Genomic DNA, 21,155 nt, shown 5'->3' with positions numbered 1-21,155 from the left:
GGGTGAAATATCATGCTGCCCGCCTGAGAGAGTAGATCCCTCCTGACCAGGAGCTCCAAGGAGAGTAGTTCCAGGAGAAAAATCAGGTCCGCAAACCATACTCGGGCCGGCCAGAACGGGGCTACTAATAGTAGCTGACCCCGTCCCGGCGAACCCTCTCCAGAACTCCAGGTAGCAGAGCAATCGGGGGAAAGGCGAACAGACGTGAACTCAGCCACGGCTGCACCATAGCGTCCAACCCCAGAGGGGCTGGATGGCTGATGGAAAACCACAGATGACAATGCGCGGTCTCCTTGGAAGCGAATAGGTCCACCTCGGCGCGACCGAAACTCAACCAAAGGAGCTCCACCACCTCGGGATGGAGTCTCCAATCCCCCGGCCTCGGCCCCTGTCTCGACAGGGAGTCTGCTACCACATTCAAATACCCAGGAAGATACATTGCTCTCAGAAATAGTAACCTCCCTTGGGACCACAGGAGGATCTGACGGGCCAACTTGTAAAGCCGGCGAAACCGCAGGCCCCCCTGATGATTTATATAAGAGACCACCGACGTGTTGTCTGACTGAACTAACACATGATGACCTCTCAGGTCTGCTAGGAAGTGTTTCAGAGCCTGGAAGACCGCCAACATCTCTAGACAATTTATAAGCCGTTGATAGATGATGGTCCTGCGACAGCCCTTGGGCTGGACGACCACTCGTGACCGCCCCCCACCCTGTGAGGGAAGCATCCGTCGTTAGCGTTACGCGACGACAAAGAGCCCCCAACACAGGCCCTTTGAATAGGAACCAAGTTTCTTTCCACATGACCCAAGCCGAAGTCAGCACCGTGTGACTTTGACCGTGCGGAGCGGATTTCCCCTCGCGGAGAATCCCTTGGTCCTGAGCCACCACTGTAGCGATCTCATGTACAACAGGCCGCAAGGTAAAACGTTGGACGCTGCTGCCATCAGACCCGACAGTCTCTAAAACTGTTTTACAGTAAGTAGCTGGCCTAGCTTTACTTGTTTCACAGCTGAGAGAATCGAAACGATGCGGGTCGGAGCGAGTCGCGCCTGCATCGAAACCCAAACCCAAACGACACCCAGAAAAGTGGTCTTCTGAGGAGATAATACACTTTCCTTTGCGTTCAGCCTCAACCCCAACTTCCTGATATGAATGAGAACGACATCTCAATGTTGAACCGCCATCTGCTCTGTCTGAGCTAAAATCAACCAATCGTTGATGTAATTGAGGACACGAACACCCTGAAGCCTCAGGGGCACTAGTGCTGCGTCCATGCATTTCGTGAAAGTGCGGGGAGATAAAGCTAGGCCAAACGGAAGAACCCTGTACTGGTACACCTCGCCCCCGAAGGCGAACTTCAGGAACTTCCTGTGTTGTGGAAGGATGGAAATGTGGAAGTACGCGTCCCTTAGATCTATCGTGATAGACCAGTCCTCGGATCTGATTTGTGACACGATCTGCTTGATAGTGAGCATCTTGAATTTTGGCTTCCCTACCGAGCGATTCAATAGGCGCAGGTCTAAAATTGGACGCAACCCCCCATCCTATTTTGGAACGATGAAATATCGGCTGTAATAGCCTGACTCCACACTGGGAGGAGGAACCCGTTCTATAGCCTCCTTTTGAAGGAGTGCTTTCACCTCTTGTTCCATAACCAGAGCCTGCTCGGGGCCCACCACTGTAGGCAGAACCCCTCTGAATCTTGGTGGACGACACCTGAATTGGATAGCATAATCCCTTTCTATCGTCTGCAGGACCCAATGAGATATTTTTGGAATGCTTTTCCACTCTGCCAGAAATTCTACTAAGGGTACCAGTCTCTCGAGACTGGCCTCTGGTGTAACTTGAGCAGCAAACGCAGCGCCCTGTAATGGCACACCGGCAGGGAACAACTGGTCTAACCGCTCTGAAACCCTCCTCAGAGGGAGCGAGCGTCCCTCGGGAAATCGCTCGCTGGGACCGTCTGCGCCCCGGCATGAAGGCGGGGTTGGCAGAACGGGCCCCTGAGGGCACCGAGGAAGAATGGGCACCGTAGAAAGAGGTGCACACCTTTCCGCCTCGGTGGGGACCACCTCTCAGTGTCCTGCGCGCCGTGGCGCCAGGACTTCTTCTTAGCCGAAGCCTTCTTAGCTAATATAACTGTCCTCAGATCAGTTCTATTACTGGAAGATTTCGGCTGAGAGTGCCGCGGCTGAGCCCACTGTCCAGCAGGGGGAGCACGAGACGCAACACTCTGCTTCAGCCCTATACGATGAGCTCGCAGACGGCCGGGGCTGCTCCCGCCCAGCAGCCCCAGGGACATGAATTTTTAAAGGGAGAAATTTCTTAAAAGCTGTTGTTTGCTTTTCCTTCTCCTGGAATTTATCGATGACAGAATTTACAGCACCGCCAAATAAACCCAGGGGGAGAGAGGAGTGTCTAAAAGGAAAGCTTTTTCTTTTTCTTTTATATTTGTCTGATTTAACCACAGATGACTTTCTGCGGCCACCAGAGCTGCCATAGATCGACCCACTAGCTTGGCCGACTCTCTGGTTGCGCGCAGGGATAAATCAGCAGCCTGACGTAGTTCGCGAACCACGTCAGCACAGACCTCCTCACTCTCACTCACGTCCCTCAGCAGGTCAGCCTGGTATGCCTGCATAATAGACATAGTATGCAGACATGACGCAGCCTGACCCGCCGCCGAATACGCTTTACCCACAAAAACCGAAATATTTCTAAGAGGCTTGGTGGGTAATGCCGGTGCCTTAACAGATGACGCAGCCTCGAGGGAGAGAACACTCGCAAGCGTCTCTTTTACGCGAGGCATAGCCGAATAACCATATGATTTTGCCCCCACAATATTAGAATATGTTGAAGTCTGGGGACTAAACACTCTATATGACACCGTTTTTTTCCACGATTTTGACACCTCAGTGTGGAGATCGGGAAAAAACTGCAAGCACCAGCGTGGAGGTTGCACTCGTGACGGCAAAAATCTCTCATCTAATTTTGATTTAGAAACAGACTCCTGTCTAGTCACTGGCCATACAATGCTGAGTTTTTCTACAGCTCTTGTTAATACCTCCACTAGCTCATCACTTTCGGGAGTGTAAGGTGACGAATCCTCCACATCTCCCTCATTTATAACTGGTGCCTCAGCCCGAGCGGAAGAAACCGCAGCGCGTGCTTCCGAACATGGGACTGAGGCACTGGATCTCACAGGTGAAGGGAGAGATAAGGCAGAGCCCGTCTCTAACCCCGCTGAGAGATCCATATGCGATCCCCACGATACGCGTCGTCGCTCTGCCTCGGCAAGAGCGGGACCCGAACCGCGGGGAGCGCGCACCGAACCGCTCTCCTCGAAGAGCGCCCGGCGGGAGCGGAGCGTCCTTAATGGCAGACGCTCGCAATGCTCACAATCAGCTCCCTCGAGAGCTGACTGGGCATGCTGCACTCCCAAACAAACAACACAAAGAACGTGTGTATCCCCACTAGTAAAATAACGCGAGCAGGGAGGGACACACTTCCTAAACTGCTGTTCATTCGCCATATCTCTCTTAATATATATATATATATATATATATATATATACATACATATATAAATTGTTTGTGTGGGGCAGAGTATGTAAAGACAGACAATATTCACACAGGGACAGATTCACATATAGCGCGACTGAAGGCACAAAAAGCTGTTGCGCTTGTGTTTATGGGGTGCTTTATAGTTTCATGGTCGATGACGTCACCCGCCTATGACGTTCCATCTCTCCATTGGGCTGATTCCATACGTGCTTCATGACGCACAACGCAGGGGCGTTCCCACAGCGTTTGACGCAGCTCGAGTTCCCTTGAGAGGGAAAGCTGTACTTCTGATGAAACAAGTCACTGATTTTAAGCAATCCATTGTATAAAGTGCTATAAATAAATGTGACGTAACTTTACTAGAGTGCCAAATAGCAGAGCTTGTGCAAACATATCCACAATGTTTTTCTTATGCTTTATTAAAAAAATGCTTGCTGATTTATACATTTGTGTATAATAGTTGTGTGTTTAATTTGTTATTGAGAGGAAAGCGGACAGCACCTATTTACAAATTCATCTAATCATAGCTCCCAGCAATGTGGGTGGCGTCTGGATGTTCGGCAATGTCATGTCTTTTGAACTTCATTTAACCGACTAAGTGAAGAATGAAAAAGTACTTCGCCGTGAGTATATCGGGGCCTAAAGCCGGCCAACAGCGATATCATTTAGGCACGGCAATCAACAATGCAACAACTGGAGCTGTGTTTGTGTGGTGTGTCATGGGTTTCGTGATAACGGAGATGTAGACGTATAAGTTATGCGATTGATAGAGCAAAGAAAGGAGGGCTAAGAGACAAAATCTCCTACGACAACTTGCAGTGCTAAACATCATTAAGGTTGAGAAAAGAACACAACGTCGCAGACAAATGCGGCAAGTAAATGCCGTTAACATTATCTTTTTATATATTCATGTGTTTGTGGAGTAAGTATATGCAAGCTGTGTGTTTACAGATGGCTTTTTAAAAATGGCGCGTGCAGGTGTTTCGTATGGCATGCGTCCCAGACAGCAACAAAGTGTCAGCTCAGATCAGGCACACATCTGGTATGTATGGAAACCACATGTACTAGATTTGGCCCGGATCTGGGGCAACACTGTTGCTTTCTGGGGTTCGACCAATACATGTACAGTTCACTTTGTCACTGGTAGTTCGTATTGTGCTGGGTTAGACTACTCTGAAGTAGTAGCTAATTTAGTTCCCTTAAAAGGCGTTCCTATAACTAAAATCGTTCCCAGTTCCTGCGGTGCAAACATGCCAAAAAGCGGGTACTCCCGCCAATAGTTATAGGAACCATGAAAACGTTCTTCTGGTGAGAAAACCCCGAAAGTGAAGCCATTTTATCTAAGATGCAGAGGAAATTATGGGCCTGAAAATAAAAGTCTGATTGGGTGAATCTCACAAAACGTATCAAGAACACATTTAATAACAAAAAAAGTGATGTAAATAATAAATAATAAAACTATAAATAATAAAAAAAAATATTACAGGAAGGAGAATGAGAATTTTTACATCGTCACAATGCAAAAAAATAGGATTCATTTCCTTTATGCAAAATATAATTAATCACTTTTTCCTTCGGTTTGAGGGTAAAATAGTGCCAACACGTTTCGTTTGTAAGATTCCTACTGCAAGTAAAACATTAATCTGCAAGAAAACACTATTCTTCTGTTTGTTTCAGAAGAACAGAAATGAGATGCATCAAAGATGCCTTGTTGTAAATTTCCACCAAAAATCCAGTGTTTGGAAGTGTGTTACATAACAGATATCCAAATATAGTGAAATATACATGTCTATTTTCATCTCATTTCTGGATGCCCTAAACGGAGGGGAAGTATTATAATTGCTTTAAAGCTATTTGTATAGATTAGCTATGTGAAACAATTCAGTGGATGAACACAAACAATTAAGGTTTGAAAGTAGCAATAATGTCATGAAGCCATTTAGTAGCAAAGGTATTTATCTAATGTCTACATCTCCCTCATTATGTGCTTTTCTTGCTCTCTGTAAATAAATAAAAAACCTGAGGAATTAATAAAATGTTTTCTGGAAATGATCTCAGCAAATCTCTCGGCCAAAACCCACAAACCATCTGGTCAGTATGCCTTCATCAATCTTGCCACTACCGATTAACTGCAGTAATTAACCGTAACCCTCTCTGAACCATGAATGACATTGTGTCTGTGTTTCCTCCATTTATTCATACATTTCAAACCGGACTCTGCTATGAATGTCCCAGTACAGTGTCTATATCCCAGCTGTGTGAATAAGTCTGGCTGTGTTCCGGGGTGGAGAGTGTTACCCGTTGACCGGGAGTCAACTGAGCAACAACAAGGCATTATTTACCCTGGCCACAACCAAAGAAGTGGTGGGACTCAGCGAGAAAACTTCTCCCACAGCTCAGCACTTATATTATTGCTTATTGCACACACTCTTAGATGGATTTGCTTTAATTACAGAGTGTGTAAAAACCAGGCAACTATTGACTAAGCATACTCGGCTCCAGCAGCCACAAACGCTCAGCAGTAATCGCAGCCACATCCGCTGGAGGGAGAAGCCAGATTGATTCAACAAGAAGATGGGATTTACGAAAGCGCGAAGTCTTGAGAAGTTCCGATACAAATTGAGATGTCACAAGCCAAAAATGGAAGATATCCACAATGAGATCTATATGAAACATACAACTGTACTTACTCAAAAGGATTTAAAGGAATAGTAAATGAAAATTCTGTCATCATTTACTCAGCTGAATGGTCGTTCCAAACAAATTTTTGCCAAGGACACACAAGCATCCAAGTGGACTCCCTTCCTAAAGTATAACGGCAACCTTTATGTATAAAATCCTATTTAGAATGTGTGAAAAAAGTTATTCAAATTTCATTGGGAAAATGTTTGCTTTGTATAATGCTGACAGTGAACTTTTTTATTCTCACTATTAAGGCTTGTTCACACCAAGACGAATATTCGGTGCGTTAAATTTTTTACTTTGAACAAACAGCCATTAAAGGGACAATGTGTAGTTTTTTAGGTACTTTATTATCTAAAATCAATATTTGTATTAATTAATATGTCCTCAATGGTGTACAAATACCTCTGCCAATTATCTGACTTATCCTAGTAAACGAAGAATTTATTATCTTAGAGAAGAATTTATGTGACGGGTAGGTCCACGGAGGCTTCCATGTTGTTCCGCCATCTTGAAAAACTATATCAGCAGAGAGGGTCAAAAAGTACTAGGCCAACGCGTTTCCACAACGCGTTTTCGTTCAGAGCAAGCGTCACGTAACTGAAAGCAGCAGAAACGGAGGAGCAGAGCAGAGCAGTGAGAGGCGCTTCTCACTGCCCCGGTAAAGTCAGTCAGTAATTCATACTGTAACATTTGTTTGTTCGTTGTGTCAAGTTGCAGTTTGTTTGAAATAACAAACCTTTTCACCCGAAGGAAAACTCGACGAAGTGCTATTAGAAGACATCCTGTCATAGCTTTTTGGTACATAACAGCTACCGTAGATGGAACACGCATTTGAAAAAGCGAGGTGCTGGAGAGCACAATTCGTTTGAATGCAAAATACAATTTCACCGCTAGATGGGAGAAATTCATACACAATGTCCCTTTAATGTCTGTTCATGCCGACATTAACATTTGCATGCCATCAATGCAATGGATTTATTTATGGAGAAATCTTCTAATTTCTTTTCTATCGCACTGTAAATAAAACTGGCCAACCAGTAAGATTTGCACTTTTGGTCACAAGCCTAGAGCTGCAGCTGTTACTTAAAACTGCAACTTGAAGACACTAACAAACATTATTTTCAGCGACAAATAGCGATAGACCTAGCTAACGACCTGAAAAAATATGTTCAATCCATTTTTATTTGTTTCATTCTTAAAAAGTGAGTATAAATATTGTTCCAAAGCAGTTTCACAGAGGATACTGTCTCCATAGGAAGCAAAGAAAACGTTAAAAAATATATATTTTAACAAAATTAAATGTATGTAATTGTCAATAATATCAAAATGGGCACATGCGTTTAAATGTATTGTGTTAAACATGTTAATTGCTGTCTATATTTAATACATTAAATTTGAAAGTACAAAAAATGCATTTTGTAAAAAAAAATCACAATTCAATTCAATTGACCCTTCGCAGGGAGCTTGATTGACAGGTGATCTGACCAATCATACTTCGCCATCCGCCATTTTGTCCGACAAAGCAGTCAGGAGAGTTAGTAGATTAACATGGGAGGATTTGAACTTGAAAAACTGAATATACTGACGCCTTTCCGCGGTTAAAACAACATTCCTTCTTATGTTCATTCATGTTTATTTGATGCTATAAATGAACTAGAAGGAAGAGATGATCGGTTCACGAGCAGCTTTAACTGAGGCTCTACAGCGATCTGTCACGACACATTAAAGAGCCACAAAACGGTATTTATAGTTTAAATTTCTTTTCAAAAATGACCAAATTTGAAAGGTGAGACTTTGTTTAACGTGTTTAATATCAAAAGTAACCGAAAAGTAACCTGGTCTGTCCTGTCTGTCAGCGTATTGTCAGACTCCTCTCTGATCCGCGATGTATTTTTCACTGCATGAGAACATGGTGTGTGCGTGAGAGCGGCGTAGCTTTTCGGACATAGCGACAGTAACTAATGGGGGCGGGTCTTTGCGAAGGGTCAATTCAATAATACAATATCATACTTCAAATAAGAAGTTGGATCAGAAGTTTGAAGTTTGAAGTGTTGAAACAGTGAATTTCAGTTGATCTTGTTAAGGTAAATTTTTTACTTATTTTGCCATGTGTAAATAATGGTTAAAAAAAATTCCACTGAAACAATACATAATCATATTTAGATTAAACACAAGAGTTACATTTCAACTAAGTTTAATAGTGCAAAATAGTAAGTAGTGTGTAAGTTAGTGCCCCTTTACATCACAATTAGGCTAAGTTGTAACTTACGCACAACTGATGCAACTTGGTTTAGAGGAGCACACAAGGAGAAGTTTAGCATAATGTTAAAGCTGCACTTTTCCACCCTTTTTCAACTCATTCCCATATGCATATCTTCAAATAAGCACTTTAAGATGCTCGTCTGTAAAATATACCTTAAGTTATCCACAGAAAAAGGAAATGGGTTTCAAAATGAGTTTGGAACTGCACATGTTAACAAATTAACTTATTTGTCATTAACAAATCTGGAAGAAAAAAAACAATTAAACATATATAAGTACTAACACTAGCTTTTGACAGAAATAGCCATCCATTGGCTTCTAGTTATGCTTTTTGTTTGTGTTGTGCTGATGTCTAGGCTGAGTGTGTTATTGGGGAGGTGGACCGGTCTCTGGAGATCTACTCTGCAGCTGCTCAGGAATGTGAGCTGTTTTGCTTATCTCCAACTCTTCTGAGGACGGCTTATGTTCTGCTATAAGCCATCGCTCCTAGCTCGCTCAGTAAACAAATACACTCTTCCTCTGTATGGATTCACTTTATATATTTTGGATTGGCCCTCTAAGACCATCAAACAATTCAAATGGTCCCCACATTTACAGAGTGGAAACTGAAAAATAGAGCGAGGCAGGCCCAGACCTGGCGAGACCGCCAGGAGGCATTGTAAACTACTAAAGATCATCCTTAAAATTGTTGTTTCTGGGTAACAATGTGAACAGCACGGTCGCTCGGTCTGCTGCCAGGAATCTCATTAAACATCTCGTACAGAAAAAGTTGGGTAACAGGAAGCTTACCAGCACCCATCGTATTTTCAGCCGTGAGGAATGTAAGACACATCCCAGAAACATCAATCTCCCTGAGGAATGTTGAATGCCGCCCAGCTCTTGGGCAGCGGCAGGGATATCTTTCTTGGGGCTCGACCTGAAATGTTCTTATGCAGGGCGGATGTGTGAAACCTGAAAAATGTCTTCATTTCTGCTCTTTGTGTACATGAGATAACAAGCTCACTAGTGGAATGGTATATAACGATGTTCTGCATGACAAGCCCCACTGTTCTTTGGGAAGGTTCTCTGTGTAAATGACACAGCCCTCCCTCCTTTGCACAAATAGACATCATTACTCCTCCCGCAGATTCGTCCGCTAGCAAAATCACAGCGAGCTTCCCTTCGTGGTTGAGGTGGCTTTTCACGGATGAAATATGGCTGAGCCTTGACTTAAGAAACTGACATTTAAGAAACATAGATCTTGTCCTCTGACAAAGCTCTCACATATGTGCTACAAAATGCATTGGAATCCATTCATCAGATCCCGACCATCACGGGGCAAAAAAAAAGATCAATTAAATGTCTACTTCATGTCCTTAGGGTGGACAACAACAACTAACAGAATATAAGATGATCATACCATGTCAAGAACATATCTAGGTTATATTTCTATGTATTTCTAAGTTTACAAAAAAGTAATGTGAAAGTGTATAAAGTCACAATTATGAGAAATTAGAACCATAATGAGATTTGTATATTATGTGTACTTATACTATAGATCTCACAATATAAACTTATATTGCAAGTGCGACTTTATTTTAAATATATAAATAAATATAAAAGTCGCAATAACAAGATTTGTGTTACAGAAACTGGATTCTGTATGTTTCATTTCCGAATCAAAAATATTTATATTTTTTGAATAATTAATTGTATAGTGTACTGTAATAAAAATAATGTCACAATGCAAATAAGTCTTAATGGGATAGTTCACCTAAAAATGAAATTTACCCCATGATTTACTCACCCTCAAGCCATCCTAGGTGTATATGACATTCTTCTCTCAGACAAATACAATCGTAGTTATGTTAAAAAAATGTACTGGCTAATAAAATGGCAGTGAACGAGAACCCAAAATTTGAAGCCCAAAAAAGTGCATCCATCCATAATAAAAGCTTCCACATGGCACCGGGGGTTAATAAAGGCCTTCTGAAGTAAAGTGATGCGTTTGTGTAAGAAAAATATTCATATTTATAACTATCAACTAAAATAACTAGCTTCCGACAGATGGCCATTCACTGCCATTATAAAACTGGGAAGAGCCAGGACATTTTTTTTATATAACTCCGATTGTATTCGTCTGAAAGAAGAATGTCATATACACCTAGGATGACTTGAGGGTGAGTAAATCATGGGCTAATTTTCATTTTTGTGAAATGGGGGTGAACTATCCCTTTAATGGCTCTATTTTCTTTATGCAAAATATAATGTCCTTTTTTTCTGTTTATATTGAGAAGAAACATTATCCAAAATACAAACCACGATCTCTGGGAAAATCACCCAGTTGTGGATGCACAGGCTCTGCCAATACTAGTAACATTGTGATTACTCAATTTTTGTTTTCGGTTTCAAACCAAATACCTTCATTTAAAATGAATTAAGCTTTCCTATAAATCTTAAAAATATTCAGGAAGTTTTATGAAGATTATTCAACAGTGTCTCACTTTACCTGATATACAAGCGACCCACCCTTTTTTGTGTGTATGTGAAGATCATGGTGTGTTTGCCAGGAAGGAATTTATGATGGCTCTGACTCAACAGCTGTGAAGCTGCATTGCTCATACAGATCTGCTGGTCTGGGCCGTGAGATCTAGTGTGGTTTCTTGGAGGGGCAGCGGGATCAGCCTTCAACAAAGCAGCAATACAGACTTCCTGTCCATGAACTCTCCGCAGCCTTCAAGCAAAGCAACGTTTGTGTTCAATCACAGTATGACCAGAGCCGCCCTACCGCTAATGGCGAGTCTTGGGATTTTGGCAGCCTTACTGACAATGAATACAATCCATTTTCTTTGTGTTTTTTTTTTTGTATGATAATGTGCAAGTCTCACACACATTAAAGCCAGTTTTCCTTTAAATTTTTCCTCATATAAATGCTAGAAGAAGGAAATTACATCTCAGCACAAATCCCTTTACTCAACCATTAAATTCAAATCACACAAATTGATCAAGATCCATTCAGCAAGTCAATACAATCCCTCGCATCCAATGGTCATATGGAATTTTGACATCAATTTAGGGTTGCATACTGACAAAAAGTCTTATGTTTGTTTCTCATAGTCAATGCCAATACTTTTCCCCCAAAGAGATCCTCTAATAGGCTACAACCGAGGGATGAAGGACCGCCCTCGCACCACCACAATCCTCCCAAGAGCTTAAGGAACAGAGCAGAGACTGGTGAGATCCGGGCCAAGATTCTCACAAAGAGATGCATGAACTCCACAAGTATGTCAAATCTGATGATCATGTTCTCCAGCATGATTTGAGATGATGCAAAGAACATCTGACCGAAATATCTGATCAAAGTGACAAATTTACTTAAATTACTGAAATATTTCTTAATTTCCTATCATAGCATTTCTTTGGTATTAGATGTTCAAAATCCAGAATCTACATGGTGTAATTCAGATTCAGTCTCTGAATTTTGTAGTATTACTAGCCTACACCCTGTGTACTGTTTGGTCACAAACTGATGGTTGGTGGGACTAGAGAGAGAGTTTCTGGTCTCAAATTTTGTCCTTTACTCAATGTTTCATAGGACTGGTAGAAAAGAGAATTTCTGTAAAGCGAAAAAAGAGCAGCATTCCCACAGGCGCACTTTTGTTTGGGGCAGAAACTAAAACTTGTAGGACAGGGTTAATGCTTGGTCTCTGGTCAAAAGGGAACAGGAGTTGCTCAGTCGGACAGGCTGAGCCCTGTAATGTCCTCCCACTCACAGGATTTTGAATGAACTCACAAACAAACAGGCCTTCACAGTACATAGAGAACAAAAGAGACTGAGGGAGGCAGGGGCACCAAACCTTTGGCCAAGTCTGCCAGTACAACGTAACCCTTATAGGGTCAAAAGACTCATGTCACGGACAGAATTGGAAAAACAGCTGGGTCAAACTCCACAGTCGTCACACATGTTTCATTAAGGCAAACATATGCAAATAATGGCTTTAAAATGACAGAAGCGAACTTAAAAAGCTTACCCAGCTAGATGTTGAATGTTAAGAGATTCTTAGTTCTTCTCACTAAATGATCACTTTGATGGACTGGGTTGCAAAGTCTCAGTCAAGGTCTATTTTATCTTTCATTAAAGTGCTGTGTTGTTAGTTCTTGGCCTTTCTTTTTAGTCTGTTCTCATAATGGGGAAAAGACAACAGATATCACTTGAGATCTGTTCACTTTATTCAATGAAATAAATGGGAAAAAAACAGCACTCTTCTTCATCTGCTCCCATAAAACTTTAATATAATATATCATTTTCTTTACTTCTAATCCATATTAGCATACTATAGTATAAATCTCCATTCTGGGCGTCAACAGTTCAAAATTATATGTTATGTTTTTGTTTTTTTTAGTTAATATTTAAATAATTGCAGAATTTTGTATAAATATTATCGACTACTATCATTAAAATGTATTATGGACTATATCAGCATTATAGATATCAACATTGATCTTTGCAAATAAAAAATCCATTCGACCACTAATTAAACCAAAGCATTACTCTAAAAAGTTTTCACATTTTTCTAGTCACAATTAAATTGACAAAATCACTGTGACTTTAATTGGGAAGTATATAAATTTTTAATACACAATAAATTGTCTAACTTATTAAATATCTTAAACTTTTTAAACTTTTATACAAAGATTATTACAAGTAAATAGTATTTATTGATGAACACGTCCTCAATCAGGACCATCTGCGTTTCATCACAGTAGCAAAGGCTGATGATGTAAACCCACTTGTAAAAAAGAAAAAAAAAGACAAGGGGTTTTGGGGGCGAAGCTCTGCCAACAGATGACCTCATCATATCAGAGCCAAAGACAGAAATCTGATTTAGCAGATTACAGCCTCTGTTCTCAGCCTTTGAAATGAGTATTATCGTAGCAAAAGATCAGGAGCCACTTCATCAAAATAATCAATGAGATGCTTCAGACACTTTATACTCCTAACTTCAGAGAAAAAGTAGATTTTATGAAAAACGTGAGCAGTGAGAAGTCAAACCATCTCATGCATGAAGGGAAATTTGTGCCATTTCCTCATAGGTTTCCTCACTGTCTATCCTATCCTCCATCCTGCACCACTGACCTAGATCTTCAGGACTCTCACCAAAGTTTAAAAATTCATAAAGATCCAGAGGTGCTGTGACAGAGACGTGTATGTGAATCGCATCGCTCCAGTGCGCAGTCAGAGCGATTAAAGTTTGAGAGACTCCTGTGCACAGCTTCTGAACTCATTAAACTCCTGTGGAAACGTACACGCTAAGATGAAATGCACATAAATAAGTCAAGCTTCCTCTGCTTTTCTGCACTCAGCAGGTTTAATTAAGGTCTCCCATTGTCTAGCTTTAATAGCTAGGCCAACGATTTACATCTAAATGACACTGAAATATTACTGTATTTCCCGTAACCTCTAGACTATCAAATGGTAGAGCTTGTGGCTTTGATTCCCAGGGAACACACATACAAGTAAAATGTATTGAATAGTCAGGAAGTATATTATTTAACATAACATATTTATTTATTTTTATATGAATATACACCACTGTTCGAAAGTTTGGGGTTGGTAATATTTTTTGAAAAGAAATCTCTTATGATTAATTTGATTGATTATATTAAATTAATATTAACAGTAATATGAAATATTATTACCATTGAAAATACCTTTTTTTTTTATTTGAATACATATAAAATGGAATTAATTATTGTGATGGAAAAGCTGGATTTTCAGCATCATTACTCACATGGTCCTTTAGAAATCATTCTAAAATGCTGGTTTACTGCTCAAGAAATATTTATTTTTACTATCAATGTTGAAAACATTTGTGCCGCTTATTATTTTTAGTGGAAACCATGATACATTTTTTCAGGATACTTTGATGAATAGAATTAAAAAAAAACAGCATTTATTTGAAATAGAAATCTTTTAATTTATAAATGGGTACACTGTCACAATTTAGCTAAATAATATCACTATATTTCAAAGGTTAGTCAGATTGAAGCTCCACTATAGCAGGCTATCCGTGAGCAAACCACTGTGCCCTTGAGCAATGCACTTAACCCAGGTGAATACAGGTAAATAATACATCAGTTGTTTTATGAGAACACTCGTCGGCAACTACCCAAAGAACCGTGTGGCGCTTCCTGTGAAGTGTAAGAGTATCCAGATGGCACAGGTTGTCAGGAAATGTATTATGATTACACTCACCAGCTGAAACTCACTCCGTCGGCCATAGGCTTCCTGGATGCCACTGTCATTCCAGAGCGCCTGCAGGGCCGGGGCGTATAGCTGAAAGGTACAAGGTTCGACGGGCATGCCTGCTTTGTTCTCAAAGGACATCACAAACATGCCATGCTTCTCGTTCTCTGAGTTCTGCCAGGAAACGCCAAGTTTGTCTCGGGCATCCACCAGTACCCGCATCCCCTTTGAAGAAAAAAAAAAGACAAAGAGAAGGAGAGAGAGATGAATACCATGTTTTTATGTCAAGGGTGCATAACAACAGCAGGGTGTGTCCTCTGGAGCTGGAAGCAGGAAGCTGGATGTAGCAATTCTTCTGGAGACAAAATAAAGATATAAGCAATGTCTTCACGGTACCTACAGCACACTTTAAACATGCTAAAATCCTGCCTCTGTAAATCTTCCAAGCACAGTTTCAAACTATTTACCAACTTATGTTTAAGTAAAAAGGCTTTGGAAAAATACAATCATGAGCCCATACCACTCCAATTCAGTATTCAGCCACATGGCATGCCTGCCCTGATGATCAGCAGTGTTAACTACACCAATATGAGTTAAGCCAATCATATTAGAGGCATTTTACCTATATTGGCCTGAACAGACAAATCGCATGCGACAATCATACAGAATTTTTGTGCCGAACATTTATGTTGGTGTGGACAAGCTTTTATTGTAAGTAAAAGTGTCAGAGAGAGAGAAGAACATTTAGTAAAACTACTACTGTTGGTGCAAGAAACGGTTTTGCCTAGCATTATATTTTGTACCTCAGGATAAAAATTCAATAAAAAATTTTTTTTAAAAGATGCAAAATAAAATAAAGTCAATAAAATGGTCCCTTTAAATACGCACCACTGTTAGTTAAAACAGTGACTAATCTGAAGTGTGTTTAAACTGCATTTGGGCGAGGATTGCTGCTGTTCAGTCATGACATGTATTTCCAAAACACAAGATTTGTGCCTATGCCTGAAACACTCCATTCTGAAGCCAAAAATGAAAACGTCTCCAGAAAGCCCTGTTAAGGACAGCTAATGCACTGAAACTAAACTTCCACGATGAGCCTCCTCACTTCCAAGCATAACACGGAATACACAAAACCCTGAACTGAGACTCTTTGGCAGTAACCAGGAGGGTTGGGCTCTGTGGACGAGCAGACGCTTTGTAAATGTACATAAGGACAATGACTTTTCAATCGAGGCAAAATGGGGGGGTAGTGATGGCGCAGTGGATAAGACGCATGCCTTTGGTGTGAGAGACCCGGGTTCGAATCCACTGTGAGACACCAATGTGTCCCTGAGCAAGATACTTAACCTCTAGTTGCGTGCGACCTCTGAAATATATAGCAATTGTAAGTCGCTTTGGATAAAAGCGTCAGATAAATGTAAATGTAAAATCCTGCTTTGCAGCACATTTCACCCTCCTTTTGTTTCACTGGAATAACATCCTGATGTTCAGGGTCCCAGATGGGGGTCCTAGGCCTCTCTTTCTGCTCTACGGGCCACGTATGAATCATCGACACTAGCACTCAAAAGTGCCCTAGGCAAATGTATGCTTCAGTAATTAGTGCGCCCAGCCAGATTTTGCCTCCAAAGAAGATAAAGGGCCCCTCAGGCACAGGTGCTTTATGGGATTTGAACCTGTGACCCGGAAAAGTCCGTTAAATGCCATTCCAGCACGACAAGTCATTGGGTTGGGTGTAAACGCAACAGAGACTCTTAGTCTGTCTGCATGTACAAGTGATCTGCATGTCAACACGAGACGCATGCATTGCAAAACCAATAAAACAGTAGGACAGCAACAGGAAATGAATGTGGTACAGTTCTGTTAGTCTGACTGATTCCATCAAATCCATCAGATTCCCCCACCTCCCAAATCCCAAGATTTCCCAAGCCATCAAACAGTTTACAAATGTAAACAGTTGTTCATGCTTAAGGCCTCCCTGCTGGTTAGGCTGAATGATCTTAATAGTGTGCTTTGGTTCAGGGTTGTCAGGGTACTTTCCTAGCGGCCAAACTCACTCACACTTCTTTATTTGTCTCCAAGAGGCAGCCCCCAAAACCTTTCCAACCATCTTTGACCTTTCACCCACTTCTGGCCAACACTATCTGGGAAGCGTAGACGTATCTTCCTGCCCTCATTGGCTTGATCTGTTGACACAGTCAGGGCAAGAGGAGAGAGAGAGCGGTGAGGCGGCTTTATCACAGCGGAGAGGTCAGCTGCAGGGCTTCCAATCTCTTCCTGAGATGTGGCAAAGTCCCAAAAATATCACTGAAAACCACCAAAACCTCACCTCGCCGTGAGTATGTCTCCTAGCGTTTCTTGAATGCCTCCTGAAAACAAGCCCTTAGCATTTGTTTTAAATGGCATCTTTCGAAGCGACTTTTTTTTTAAGTCTTCAACAAAAAGCCACAGACTTTTCCATGTCTAAAACAGACATTCATTATATTCTCGTTGTTGTTTGTTGAAAAAGGAGGGGATTTCCTGAATCTTCAGTCAACAAAGAGTAAAAATGAAATTCAGGGATATTGGTTTCTGTCGAGAGACACAGCTGACAGCGAATCCCAACCATCGGCCCTCATCTGACACGCATTAGACGGGCCCTGCGTGTCAGGCGTAGTAATTACTCCAGTGGTGGTAATGGCAGCGCTGTGATTTTGCAGCGTAAGCAGATGTGGGGAGCAATCCAGGCAGCCGCTCATGGGTTCCCCACCGGTGAGCAACCACATCTAAATCAGCAACAACTCTTTAGCCATAAACAAGACGCCTGTGAGGGAGCCTCCCAAGACTCTAGTCACAGAGGAACTCTCAGATTTATCACACAGGAAGATGGGCTTGATATATGCTTGCTCCCTGTGTCACCCTTCAGCTACTTCCTGTATCCTCCCCCACAAACTTCTTGCAAACAGGACGCATGAATTCAAACCTTTCAGTGTGGCACAAATTATTGATAATTTGCTCCTCCGTACGCGGTCCCCTTGGGATGATGGAGCAAAAAATCATTCTGGGCAGTTACTGAATACCGCAACTATTTTCTCAAGGATGTAGTAAACAGAGGAAATGCTTCAATGCCAGTGGTGTCCCATTGCACAAGAGACCTTAGCAATAGGGACATTGACTCTTGGAGGATCAAATGATAAGTGAGGGGTACGAGGGGCCAAACAGAGGTGAGATCTTATCGTGTTCCGACACGTCATGTCAGTCTCAGGGCAGACTTTAAATCACTCTCACAAAGAGTTAACAGTAATGAATAGATAGCTAGCTACTGATCTAGGAAGTAATAAATTCCCAGACATAAATTACACAACCTACTCAAAGTGGGTTAACAACAACAAGGCAGGAAAGGAAAGACTGACTGTGGTGAATATAACAATTTATTTGGACATTAAAGACTGCACTCACAGCACATTTAGCTTTTGTTATGCATATTTGTAAATCAAATGACATTCATTGGGAAATAGTATGGGATGGGATTTGATTTGATTGTATCCATCTAGTTTTGGATCGGATCATAACTACATCAGTAACATGAACAATAATACTTCAGCAGCATTTAGAAACTTATTTAAAAAAAAATTTTTTTAGATCAAAAGCATCTGTTAACATTACTTAATGCACTGTCAACTAACATGAACAACAGCATTTTTACTATATAACATTAGCAAAGGTAAATAAATGCTGTAAAAAAAAATACTGCTCGTTGTTGGTCAATGCATTAACTAATGTTAACAAATTAGACCTTATAGTAAAGTGTTATCCACTTTTTTCCAATAATGTGCACTGACAAATCATGTATAATATGCCCGGGGACGATAATAAAGGATTTATTTTAAATTTGATTTTAGCTAACAAGGTTGTCTTTTCAAAAATCATTGATTGTAAAAACATTTTACATTCTTTCCAGATCACCTCTACAGGCAAATGGTGCCGTAATACCCAAAAGGCATTAATAGAAGGATCTGGAAGGAGTTGAGAGGACTATGTCCTGGACTTTTGCCACTGTAAAGTGGCTGAAATGAAGATAATGTTATCTTTAAAATAACCAATAATTTGATCAGCACATAGGCTGAGATTGGCTCACGTAACTGTTAACCTCTCTAATTGTGTGTTCATGTTTTTTTCCACCCCTGAGGAAAAGTCTGGACTGGGGTTCCTCCAAATTGGTATCGGTGAAACAAACATAACCGACACTGTCATCATCCTAAAGCCTACAGAGGGATGGGCTGAACAACAGGGTGATGACAAATGGTCAGAGGGGAGATGATGGCACGACTAAATCGCCATTGTTTGCGGCATTCGCTGTCTGCACTGAGGAGAGGCATTTCCTTTGGCTCTGTGGACTGTGCGATACCAAGAGCCCATAGAGACCACCATTGTGGAGATATTCCAATCTGACCTTGACTTCATCGCTAACAAACAAGGTCTCCAGTCCGGCATGGCATCCAATTCACTTTTGGGCTGTAAAATAATGTTTTGTCACATCATGCTTTACTTTTACTGGCCACTTGTTCTACAAAAAACATTTTGCTCCAGTAATGGGAACTGTTTGACCTAAACTAACTGAAATTCCCAAACAATTTTATACAATTATTCACACCAATTCTAATGTAGAATTTTTATACTTCCTAAAAAAAGAAAGCTGCATGAATTGTTCAAAAAACCTCTGAATTAAAAAAAAACTTACAATATTTCTGACTCACCATTAGAAACTCAATAAAATCAAACGTTTTAGGCTTTTAGTCAAACTGTGTGATCTCTATGCTAGTGTAATCCACAAAAAATAAATATTTTTAGCAAATATACGTCATCAAAATGCTCATTGTGGGGGAAACGGCTAAAATCGCACCACAAGGGCATATTAAAGGGTTAGGGTTTTTGTTGCTGTAACCTTGATTCAGCCAAAAAATATTTTGACTTGAATATAAGCAGTTTTTTATTCTCATAAAATTATTCAAATTTTATGAGAGTAGAAAAGTCCACACTACAACTATAAGGTTAACGACACAGAGTAATGATATTGTTGGAATCACTAGTGGAATGATTTTCTCGAGCTGATGAATGATAAAAACCTTGACTGCCACCTGACTTTAGAGAGTTAGCTAGTGCATTTAGAGTGCCATAGCTGTGGCAGGTTTATAATATACTTACTGTCCGTTGCGGTGAACGCCAATATAGTTAGCATTACCGTTCTTGGTGTTAAAGAGTCTTTAGTGTAAATAGGCCTTTGCTCCATTTTTATTCCTGGACCCTGATAATCTAAGCTTTTCAAATCTACACAAAGTGTTTCATAAAGCTTTTTGACATCTACAGTTAATGAAACCAAGTGTGGTGACTGGTGACAAGAATCCATGGTAAACTATTTAGAAAACACAAAACATTAGGCACATTCTTCATGCCCATTTCACTTGACTGAAAGGGCAGTGAGTGGACCATGTAATCAGTGCCAACACATACACTTTTTAGGCCGTTTAGTGCGACTAGTCATAAAACTCACTTCAAGTTCTCATATACAAATAGATGCTCCAAAACATAGACCTCAACATTTGCCTCTGAAGCTAATTATTTACTGTGTGGGGAAGGGGTCTTATTAAAAATAAACTGATGACATCATCTGCACAAAGAAAGCTCAGTTCTGCAGCTTTGCTCCCCAGGTCCTCTGCTGGGTTAGAAGAGGATCTGATCGCAATCAGTCCCAGTCGAACAAAGTCAATCTTTGAGTTCTGTCTCAGTCGTGTCATTGTACGACATATTCTCCTGGAGTCTGAACAAAAGCTTACATGAGAACATTTCACTGGCTTTGGGAAGGATGCATGATGTGATGCCTGACAGTTTTTGGAGGACAAGAATCATGGAGATGGAACATGTGGACCTCTGCACTGATATTCTGAGAAACAGATCCTTTTCCATATAAAGCAAAACTCTTCCACTGAGCCAAACCTCTGATCTGGCCCTGCTTTTGGCCAAACTGTGGGTAAGATAACAAGACCAAGGATAGGAATATTTATTATTTCAGTTTCCCACTTAATAAATGATCACCATAGTTTGCCAGAATACAGACATATTCGTGTTCAGTAGAGCAAAAAAAGCACTTTGTATTGAATTTGGTTTGAAAAACTTTGTGGCATTTTTAAAAACTAAAGTTTAATGACTCTAAAAATGTCATGTGGTGTAGCCATCACTTAAAACGTACTAACTTTTCTTTAAACCTTGAAAACATGTAAGTGTACAAATCTTAATGTTTACTTTCAAAATATGCCATTTATTTGTGTTTCTCATTTGTCTGGCCCATGCATGTGGCGGCAGGAAACTAGCAGGTTTGGGCAAGTAAACTTGGCTTTGGTAAACTTAGATTAATCTGACTCAACATCATTTTTAAGATGT

General features: G+C 40.9%; 1 protein-coding gene across 1 annotated transcript in view; it reads right to left on the bottom strand.

Annotated features, from left to right (window-relative positions):
* gna12a (guanine nucleotide binding protein (G protein) alpha 12a) overlaps positions 1 to 21,155 on the bottom strand; it is a 39,528-nt gene that overhangs the window by 15,139 nt on the left and 3,234 nt on the right. The window contains exon 2 of the mRNA XM_077213321.1: positions 14,751 to 14,966. Coding sequence (XP_077069436.1) covers positions 14,751 to 14,966 — 216 coding nt within the window. The remainder of the gene's footprint in view (positions 1 to 14,750; positions 14,967 to 21,155) is intronic.

Source organism: Siphateles boraxobius, unplaced genomic scaffold, assembly GCF_051911475.1.
Source record: "Siphateles boraxobius isolate OS27281-9 unplaced genomic scaffold, OSU_SipBor_1 66, whole genome shotgun sequence".
NCBI classification, from domain to species: Eukaryota; Metazoa; Chordata; class Actinopteri; order Cypriniformes; family Leuciscidae; genus Siphateles; species Siphateles boraxobius.
The sequence above is the reverse complement of the archived record's forward strand: the minus strand, read 5'-3'. Positions and strand labels throughout refer to the sequence as shown.